Source organism: Lolium perenne, chromosome 4 (genome assembly GCF_019359855.2).
Source record: "Lolium perenne isolate Kyuss_39 chromosome 4, Kyuss_2.0, whole genome shotgun sequence".
In the NCBI taxonomy this organism is placed as follows: Eukaryota; Viridiplantae; Streptophyta; class Magnoliopsida; order Poales; family Poaceae; genus Lolium; species Lolium perenne.
In genome coordinates this window covers 335,121,118-335,132,495 of record NC_067247.2, presented here as the reverse complement: position 1 = coordinate 335,132,495, position 11,378 = coordinate 335,121,118, and the positions used below count along the sequence as shown (strand labels likewise).

The window sequence follows — 11,378 nt, the reverse complement described above, 5'->3', positions numbered from 1 at the left end:
CAGATGTACAAAGGCCTTTGGACCTTCACATTCGTACTGATGAGATATTTTAAAAAGATCATTATTTGATACTTTAGGAATTTTAAATTTCAAACTTCCGGAACATGATGAAATAACATGCATGAAACTCTTTGGACCTGTGAAAGATATAACGACCACGTAAATTAGTTCAGAAGGATATTTCAGTAAGTTCTGTTTACGGGCAGACAAGTTCCAGGATTATTTCATTTGGTTTCTTCATGTTTAAAAGGTTATTTCAGTACATTGTTTCATTATGTGCAGGTGCGCTTTAAACTGGTTTCGGTAGAATTTTAAAGACATCATAAAGTTTTGATCTACTTTTATCTTGGATCTTCACAATCGAAGCGCATCATGATGTTTTATTGTGATCTTACGTGCTACAAATTTGTTTCATTGCGTATAATTTTAATAATTTTAGTATGAACACCCACTAGCGCACTAATAAAGTAATTCCTAATTTTGAAATCCTGCTCCTCGATCAGCACAAGAGATTTTACACCTTAAAATTACCAAAATCATGGTGATTTTTTCCATGCATGCGGCCAAAGATTCAATCATACTAACCTTTTTTTATGTATGATCGATTCAAATGCACCAAAAAAAAAAATCATACTAAATGGCACTATGGGTATAGAGGTATCCCGTGGCGGAGCTTGACCAAAATCCTAGGTGAGGTAGACAAACTGAAGTATATTATTATGATAAAAATGAGAAATGCTACACCTACCAAATGTTTCATTATAAACCAAGCTTACAGACTCACGTGGCGATGAGTCATGTATCCGGGTCATGTATGTGATCCCTAAGAGGGCACATATGTTCGTAATTAGTAGTCCATAGCTATAGGATTTCTGGTAAAACGATCATGTGAAAAATTCTTTGATATAAAAGGAGGGGCCACTGCCCCCTTGTCCCCAACTAAGATACACCATCGGAGGTTTAGAAGATAATAATATACATTTAAGCATGGATATCAAGATAAACACATCAAACTACATGATAAAAGGCGCGCTGAGTTGCCAAGCCACACAACCCACATGGTTGTACATCTTCCTCGGGTTCCTCGGGAAGGCGTCCGAGGAAGATGTACAACCATGTGGGTGGCGGGGTTTGGAAATTTGGCGCCCCATTTATCCTGTGATTTGATGTGTTTTAGCTTGTGACATCCTTTGTCCAAATGTATATTATTGATGTATATACTTTTGGTGGAGTTTAGTTGGGGGAAAGGGGGCGATGCCCCCCTCCCTCCTAGAAATTGTTCTTGTGCATTAAAATGTAGATATGAGAGAGGGAGGGAGGGAGAAAGAGAGAGAGAGGAAGAGAGAGAGAGAGAGAGCTTGATGGCCACCCCAAGAAGCACATATTTAGCTAAAGAGTCTCGTTCAAAAAAAGAAAAAGAAAAAGAAACAAAGTAGGAGGCGGAGGAGAGGAGAATCTACTTTGGCTCATAGGTGTAGATGCATCCACTATTTAAAATCATATTTCAAAATGTCTAAAAATGCTACAAAAAATATCAAGGGTACACCTAGACATTCTATGTCCGCACACAAAGTTTAACGGAAAAATATTAAAAAAAATTCTAGCCCTCCAAAATAGCCTTTAACGAGACATTTGTTTTTGTCATTTTTACATAGTGCACACAAAATGTATTTTCATGCCAAACTTTTGTGAGCTAATATAGAATGTGAGGATGCACACACATAATTTATTTCAAAAAAATTAAACATTTTAAATAAACTTAATTTTTTTATTTATAATAGGTGCATCTAGACCTACGAGCCAAAACACCATCTCCAGGGAGGAGGAGGAGGTGGCGGAGAGGGTCCGCGTGGCGATGTCGGATGAGGGGCTGAGGCGGAGGGCATTGGAGATGGGGGAGCACGCGCGGCGGGCGGTGGAGGTGGGAGGATCGTCGTACAACGCCACAGGGGCGTTGCTGGATGATGTGCTACGCCGGCGATGACACGGGGGCAGACGAGGCGAGCTGGCGCCTCATGATCTTTACCTTTAACTCAGCCTCCAATTGCTATTCTTATTTCGTTAATCGCTATGTTGTGTTATCTCCCAAGTCCAAATGTTGCCTTTTGTAAGGGCAGTGCTAGTAATCCTCCAGAGGATATTTTTTCCTAGCCTCCTAGTTCACATCGGAACAAATGTCCAATTTCTGTCAAAATCCAAGATTTGCTTCCCCGTAGCAAAAATAGTTTCGCTTCTGCTTCATTGAAGTAAAAAATGGTTCGCCTAGAAATGAAACAGAAAATATTTAGTTGTGCGCAAACTTTGCCGGAGACTCACCGGAGACCTCGCCGGAGACACCTCCGGAGACCATACAAGTGTAGATTGAAAACGATGTGTAGTTTGGGCTACACAAAAATAATACAAGTGTTGATTTGACCATATTGATTTCAAATCTCTAAAAAAGACACACATTGTTATTTTTGTGTAGCTCATAATACAGAACATTTGAAATTGAAATTTTGCACGGTAGTGGGATATATCATTAGCTACTTTTTTTTTTTCATCTTCTTACTATTAAATTGAAATCGGTCACGATGGTTCGTGATGGCACGTCCTGACCCACCAGGAAAAAAAGCAGCATTACGGCTTCTCCAGGCAAGATCCGATCAGAGAAAAAACCGGACGAGGATACGTACGACACAAGGTAACTGAAACCGGACAGGAACACGACAGAAGAAAGAAAAGGAAAGAACTCACGGGCTGATGCCGGCGACGAGAATCTATATATGGATTTACCCCCGACTCCGGACCACGCTGGTTCTTCCAGCGCCCATCCGCTCGCGGGCGCACGCGTCACCGGCGAGAGCTGGCGCCGAAGCGAGCATTTCCTGGCTTCCCTCGTCGGGTCAGAGCAGATCAAACCTCAACAACATCTCAACCCACCCCGCGCGCCACGGTCCTGATCGCCAAGACCACCCCGCGTGCCGCCGGCAGAGCATGCCCACCGGATACTCCCGCAGCAGCCTCCCCGCGTTGGTTGGTAGCTCCGCCATCTGTTGAAAGATTCAGAACATGAATTTCAAGTTGCAGGTCCTATATGCTGGTGGTCAATTATTGCACCTGATGCTTGCAGCCAATTACTGATGAATCGACTCGAGCACAGTGCTTAATTATAGGATTGAATAAATTTTGAGCTCACCTGCTGACTGCTCGTACAATTGAATACATGGGCACACTGCTTATACAATCGAATTGCTTGTGCTGTAGTGCATCTACTTCTACTAGGTGCTTGCTGCTGGTACTTTAACCTTCAGGTTTCAGCACCATCGAGGCATAGTAATTAAAGTACATTTCATGTTCTGCGTTCATGTTATGCAGTGCTAAGATTTCTCATAAAAATATGGGAAAAGGAGATGGTTCTCTAGCCCGGCTAGATGAGTTAGGCGATCAGCATCTGGTCGTGATCTCCGAAAGGAGGCAAGCAAGTTGCTCTGTTGTGTACGAGTCAATACAAACAATTTCATCGGGAAGTGCACATGTTCACTTAAAATAAGTGCCCGGTCTTTCGAAGTGCAGTGAAATAAATAAAAAATATTCACTTTGCCATAAAAATAAATTAAGTAATATAATGGCTGTATTCCTCTTGTGTCCTGCCTGCATTACAAAGCGACGTAACAAATGATGAGGACACTGCAAAGCTACATGCCATGGCGACCGACCAATCCAGAAGGCGATGCACCAGAAGAAGGTAGGCGAGATTACGCATGCTAAGCCACGTTAGCCGAAGTCAGATGAAACACCAAGAAACATATGTCATCTAGGAGTTATATATAAGTTGTAACAAACCTATGGTGGAGCCGGACGTAGAAAGCAAGGAAAAGGCTTGGAGAAAGGCGATATTTTGTGTTTTAGCAGTTGTATGTGGTTATTTTTAATCAATATTTTTTAATGATTCATATGATGCATCACATGTTATAATATATTTATAATATGTAAAAGGTGTAGAGCCAAGGCATGGGAACAACAAGATAAAACAATTCGTTCAACTTTTTTCCTGAGATCCGTAGCAACGCACGGGTACTCTGCTAGTAAAATTTTAAAACCTATAAATACAAATTTCTGAATTTTGTAATATGCCGAGAGCACTAGTGCTCGAGAGCCAAAATGACTTTCCGGCGGCAGACTAGTTCCATGATGTATGGTTTTGTGACATTTGAAAGTGCGCCATATTGTTTCATTATGTGTAAATGCGCTTCAAATCAGTTTCGGTCAATGTTCAAAACATCAAGAATTTTTGATCCAGTTTTATCATGGACCTTCACATTCATAGTGCATCCTGATGCACTTGTTGTGATCTTGCATGGTTTAAATCTGTTTTATTTTGTATGATCTTATATGAGCGCCCTCTAAAATTAAAGTAATATTTTTGAAAACTTTTTCTTCAACACAACAGATTGCGCGCCACAAAATTACCATAATCATCGAGGTTGAGACCCCCCCCCCCCCCCCGCCACCACCTCCCCACGATTTAGTGAGCCGCCTAATTATCCCAGAGTATCAGGGCCGTAACGGTGGGCAGGTGCAGCGTACAAACCATAGTGGTGAGAATGTCAGGGGCGAGGGAATTATAAGCATCCCCCATGGTGGTGTTGTTACCACCGGAGATGATATTGGCCATCCCATTCTAATGCCAAAAATGTGCAACCCCTTACCTGGCGCACCATGTTGATGGGGCTACGCGGGCAGTCCACGGTGACCAAGGCTCCCAGGGGAGTTTTACACCGGTGGATTCGTTGATGCCGTGGCCGCCACTATCATCGCGGTCTCGTGTAGTTTCGCAGCAAGATCCGGTCACTAGGTAAGCTCGTCAAGGTTGGAAACACTAATGGCAGCTAAAGGTTGCCCTCATCCTCCTGCTTCACAGCCACCAACACGGGCAGCTAGCTCCACATCATTCAGTACTCATAAGTCGGAAGATTAAAAGCCGACCTCCTCGTCATCGTCGTCAATGTTCTCCCATCCCGACAGCGAAGAAGGACCGTCGCCGGAGGTCTTGCTTTGCCTGAAACTACCGGTTCTAGATCGACGACCTCATGACGTACACAAGGTTGCTGCGAAAGTCCGGTGGGAGAAACGCACGAAGACACCCGATCTCCCTATGGCGTGGCGCGCCATAGGCAGGGATAGGTGACAGTGGAACCCTCAGTTGGCTTAGATGGCACCTAGTGGGAAGGTGGCGTCACGCCATGGCAGTGGCGCGCCCAAGTCTTTGTTCCAGTGTGCCACCCCCATGGAAATGTTGACATGATTCCACACTGCCGCCAAGAGGAGAGACAAAATGCAGCAGCAAGGGCAACACTGTGGCGCCTGCTGGCCAAAGTGGATCCCGCCTCGTGGTTGTGCTTCCTGAACCAGTTCTTCGGCATCTCGCCGACAAATAGGTGGGGTGGCTGGCTTGGGGTTTGCTGACGGTGGCTTAGGGACAATAGGGATGGGGACATGGAAAAAATGAGTACGAACAGAGACCTCTATGGAAGGCCATTTAAAATAAGACTAGATGAAGACAAATGATAGACGCAAGAGGACACGCCACATGTCCATATTTTTTTTGCGTGGACATAAACCCAACCTAAATTTGGGCTGAATTTGGGACCACATAAATAGAAAAACTGACATGCGGTAAAATGGTTCATCCCGTCGGACACTCGATTTTAGCCGTGCGAACACAAAGGAATAAAGGGGGGAGGGGGTCGAAATCATGAGGCGGGCCAAATAGAGAATGAACTGCAAAAATAAGCAAAGGGAATGGTCGGGCCTTTGATTTTGTTTAATGGCTGCTCGCCCTTGTGAATCGGGTTAGCAAATGCAGTCTCTAATGGGTGCATCCTGCCTTCCAACAAGTTTCTGGCGACAAAAGATCCAGATCACGAAATTGCATTTCCGTTATTTGCCATGCTTCCGGCGTTGGAGTTGCTTATTACCATACCAAGCCGTGCAACGTACTATGTCACCTCGCCACACCTTGACTGATCAACAACTTTCTGCTTCGACCAAAGCTAAGGAATTCTCGAAAGAAATCAGCAGAACAACAATGTATGTGACATCCTCTGTTCTAAACACTTACTCCCCTCCGCCCAGTAAAGGTATACATAATATTCATAGATCGATAAAACCTCGCCTGAAAATTTGAATAGACGTGCATTCAGATAAGAGCATGTCTAGCAGGCCCCTCAAAACGCGCGTACCCCGTATAATTCTGGCGGGATAGGGGGTGAGGGCATTTTGGCCCGTCTAGCAGGCCCCGTATTCGGGCCGGCCCGTATCGGCGGAATACGATGCCCGTCAAACCCACCCCGCCGCCCCTACAAATACATGGTGTAGGTGTGAGTGGGGGTCCAACCCCTCACTCGCAACCCTAGCCCTACCGTGCGTCGCCGCCTCCCCACACACACTCCGGCGAGCAATTCGCAGCCGCACGCCACAGCATTTGCACCGCTGCCGGCCATGAGCGCACGATGGAGGAGTAGCGCCTCGCCCGCCGCCGGATCGAAGCGCTCCCGCTCGCCGGACACGATGGAGGAGGCGTGGCACCGCCACTGCAAGCTCTCCGCCACCGGGAGTCGGAGGAGGCGGCGCAGGCCACCGCCGCTGTCGAGGAGATGAAGGTGCGGGAGGCCGCCGCCACTGCGAAAATCGTCATCCTCGACGACTAGGTGCCATTGTAGAAGCCGCGATGCAGTAGGATCGCGCAATTTTGTATATCCTATCGATGATCTATCTATGAATGTGATGAACTATCTATGAATTTTCCCAGGTTTGCAGTTTTCAAAAATACGGGGTAAAATAAGGGGTCTGTTAGACGGAATGGTTCGTGCGTGACAATTTTTTTGATACAGGACCCTCTACTCACGTTTTACGGGGCAAAAAATAAGGGGCCTCTTAGACATGCTCTAGCAAGAGCACACCCCTACTACTCCAACTCGGTTATTACTAATCAACCTAAAAAAATCCCTATCAACACGCTACATCTCAGTTGGTTGGAACAAAATAATCCAGCGTGCGTGTCTGGATCCATGGCTGGTCATATACTTCCGCTATGTACATACCCTCTTTGCCGTCGCCGTTCACTGCGTCAATGCGGAGCTTAAAGTTCTTGCCGGACACAACTTGAAACATGCCGCTCACCACCCTGAAGCCAATCGCTCGCTTGCCTGGCGTGCTCAGCCACCGCCCACCTTCCAATCTCCTGGACCATCGGGTCATTAACGTTTGGGATCTGTTCCCAACCATTGCCTTTGATATATGCTGTGCTGGTCGTAGCAATGGTGCAAATGACAACGGCAATAGTGACAAGGAGGCTATTGTGTGTCCCCATGGCTGATGGGATTTGCAGAATTGCTGGGCGCTAGCTTTAGACTGCTCATAGTGGGAGTAACATAGGTAGTAACATCACACACCTCAAAGCATTTTGGTGACATGGCATGACAATTAATGAAGAAAGAGAGTGAGGTGGTAACTAGCTATGTTACCATAACATCACATTTCTCAAGACAAGATGAGTCTACAATCTAATAAATATAACATGCATGACACCACATATATGTAACTACCCACTATGAAGATAGTAACATAGGGTAGTAACATACACCATGTTACTACTCTATGTTACTCCCCACTATGACTAGTCTTACAAATTTGAGGGCGATGAGTGGTTTGCTACGGCGAAGCGGGTGGCAGCGAAAAGTGAAACGAGAACATTTATACAGACATGGGGCCTAGGAATTAATTTGGATGCGTACCCACATCGGTATCAATTGAAATCAGGACATTTATTTTGACCAACACGCGACAAGGCATGAATTGAATTGGATGCATATTCACCTAATACTAGCATCAATTTACATGTTAATAAAAAAGATGCTGCGTATCTTCACCCATAATGATAATTGGCAAGAAAAATGTCAGTAAAATGATGTCCTTCAGAAAAAATCAGATTTTATGCGAAAATCACGGGAAGACAATCTCGGAACAAAGAAACGATTTTCCGCATACGGTTCGACTGAATGTTTTCATGCTCTGCCTGAAACTACCAGTCCCAGATCGGCGACCTCATGTCCTACACAAGGTTGTTGCGAAGGCCTGGTGGGAGAAACGCACGAAGACACCCGATCTCCCTATGGTGTGGCACGCCGTAGGCAGGGATAGGTGACAGTGGAACCCTCAGTTGGCTCAGGTGGCACCTAGTGGGAAGGTGGCGTCATGCCATGGCAGTGGTGTGCCCAAGTCTTGATTCCAGCACGTCACCCCCATGGAAACGACATGATTCCGCACTGCCGCTAAGGGGAGAGACAAAATGCAACAGCAAGGGCAACACTGCGACACCTGCTGGCTAAAGAGGAGCCCACCTTGTGGTAGTGCTTCCTGAACCAGTTCTTCGGCATCTCGCCGACAAATAGGTGGGGTGGCTGGCTAGGGTTTGCTGACGATGGCTTAGGGAAAATAGGGATGGGGACATGGATAAAATGGATACGAACAGAGACCTCAATGGAAGGCCATTTAAAATAGGACTAGAGGAAGACAAAGGATGGAAGAAGGAGGACACACCACATGTCCATATTTTGTTTGTGTGGACATAAACCCAACCTAAATATGAGCCGAATTTGGGACCACATAATTAGAAAAACTGACATGCGGTAAAATGGTTTATCCCGTTGGACACTCGATTTTATCCATGCGAACACAAAGGAACAAAGGGGGGCAAAATCATGAGGCGGGCCAAATAGAGAGAATGAAATGCAAAAATAGGGGAAGGGGATGGTCGCGCCTTTGATTTTGTTTAAGGGCTGCCCGCCCTTGTGAATCCCGTTAGCAAATGCAGTTTGTAATGTGTGCACCTGCCTTCCAACAAGTTTTCTCGCAATTAGATTCATAGTGTAAATGAAACTAACAGGTGCTCCCGCCTCCCTCCAACCCTACCCCCCCACCAACACACTCCTCCTCCGGCCGCCGCTGGTGGCGCCGTCGGGCGAAGCCCCGGTGGCGTGGCGGTGGCAGGGGATCCTCTCCAGCTGCATCGTGTAGCGGTTTGGCTTGATTTCATCTAGGGTTTCGGGGGACTTCATCGGGATGGTGGAGCTGGCGTTGCGTCAGAATACGGGTGCTGGAGCTCGATCCCCATCTCGGCGAGGCCACTTGTGGCGGCGCCGGCGAGCTGCTGGGAAGGTATCCTCTCAGATCTGCGGATCTGGGGAGGGTGGTTTCCCCGGGTGCGGTCGACTTCCGACCTTGCCGTGGAGTTTGTGTAGTCTATCCAGGAGTCGGAGGAATGCCGATGATGTTGTCTTCCCCTTGGCCGACCATGGTGGCGAGGGAGAGGAAGGGGATGGCACCACCGTCTTCCTTTTTAGGGTCGTTTGTGTTCTTCTAGTGGTGTGCGGCTATCGCGTCTTGCAGCTTCTTCCGGCCGGCCTTGGTGGCGAGGGGAGTAGGCGGCCTGATGCATCGACACCTAAACCTGCCTGATGTTGGAGCGTTCTGCTGGTGGTTTGGGTCTACTGCTCGGGGATCTTCGTTTGGAGGTACTGCTTGCTCTTTCCCATCTCCTGCCTGCCCGATGGTCTGAAAAATATTATTATCTCTCACCCTACGGGGTGGGCACTCCTTCAGTGTTCAAATCCTAGTGTGGCGACGGCGGCAGCGGTGATACGATGGTGTTGGAAGATGCGCTGTTTCTGGATCCGGTCCCTGTACTTGGTACGTATTGTATTTTCATTTATTTTTGGAGTCATTTGTAATAGGTTTCGCCAATGAATTCCATCAGTTGTTATCTCAAAAAAAAAATGTTTTCTGGCAATTAAAGATCCAGATCAGGGAATTGCATTTCAATTATTTGCGATGCTTCCAGCATTGGAGTTGCCCTTATTACCATTCCTAGCCGTACAACGTACTATGTCACCTCGCCACACCTTAACTGATCAGCAATTTTCTGCTTCGACCAAGATTAAGAAATTCTCAAAAGAAATTAGCACAACAACAATTTATGTGACATCCTCTGTTCTAAACGCTTACTCCCTCCACCGAGTAAAAGTACACATAATTTTCATAGATCGATAAAACCGCGCCTGAAAATTTTAATAGACATAACAAGATCACCCGTAGTACTCATACTCGGTTATTATTAAGCAACCTAAAAAAATCCTACTGACACGGTACATCTCAGTTGGTTGGAACAAAATAATCCAGCTCGCGTGTCTTGGTCCATGGCTGGTCATATACTTCCGCTCTGTACATGCCCTCTTTGCCGTCACCGTTCACTGCTTCAATGCGGAGCTTAAAGTTCATGCCTGACACAACTTGTTGCATGCCGCTCACAACCCGCTTGAACTGGAGCCCATCGCTCGCTTGCCTTGTGTGCTCAGCCACAGCCCACCTGCCAATCTCTTGGATCTCCTGGGTATTGATGTCTGGAATTTGTTTAAATCCACCGGTTGCTACATCAGATACTGCTTCCCTTGCAGTGGTGGGTGTAGCAGTGGTGCAAATGACAATGGCAATGGTGAGAAGGAGGATATTGTGTTGCCTCATGACGGATGGGACGAGCATGCAAGTTTGAGGCAGATGAGTTATGGTATACTATGGCGAATGCGGTGCCGATGCCCGATGGCAAACGCATCTACAGGGCCTTTATACATGCGCACCGGCAGGTAGGAATTAATTTGGAAGCATATCCATCACATTGATTCAGTATCAATAGCAGGCAGGAATGGATAGGATGCATATAATTTCGTATCAACTAGGTGTACTAATTAAATAGATGCTGCGTACGTATATGTGCCATATTGACAGTTTCGTAAAATCAAAGATGGCACTAAAATGATATCCTTCCACATTTACGATCGTTCCAGCAAATTTCTCGTGCAGTAGTGCTCCAGGATTTATTTTACTTTTTATTATCTCTAATATTCTTTATACAGCTATTAATTATATGATTATTAGATCTGCGGTTCTTTTCGTGAAAAGAAAGCTCAACTAGGGAGGTTGAGAGCATCCCAGCCGTTGAGGCTCCTCAGGCCAAAATCCGGTGCAGACCGAAATCTGGTGGTATTTAGCGCCGGATGAATGTAATTTTAGGTCCGGGGAGCCCATTTTGCCAGTGGTGATCCCAGGATGGATGAATTCTTTTGATAAATAACGGCGAATTCGGACAAAACAAAGCGAAATTCGTTCAAACAAAAGCGAAATTTAAAGGTATTTAGCATACGTAGGCGAGTTCGTACATATATAGGCCGAATTCGTACATATATTTGAATTCGGCCAGATGGAAACATAAACTAAAAAGTACTACATGTCGTGGTCGCTCGAGTTCCTGGCGTTCGGCGCCGCCGGCGGCATCCCCAAGG

General features: G+C 46.2%; 1 protein-coding gene across 1 annotated transcript; it reads right to left on the bottom strand.

The window, feature by feature from the left end:
- Nucleotides 1-10,194: 10,194 nt before the first annotated feature.
- On the bottom strand, nucleotides 10,195-10,563 carry LOC127347894 (cysteine proteinase inhibitor 8-like). Its single transcript, XM_051374036.1, has one exon. It carries the CDS (start codon nucleotides 10,561-10,563, stop codon nucleotides 10,195-10,197), a length of 369 nt encoding a protein of 122 aa, XP_051229996.1.
- Between the last annotated feature and the right edge of the window lie 815 nt (nucleotides 10,564-11,378).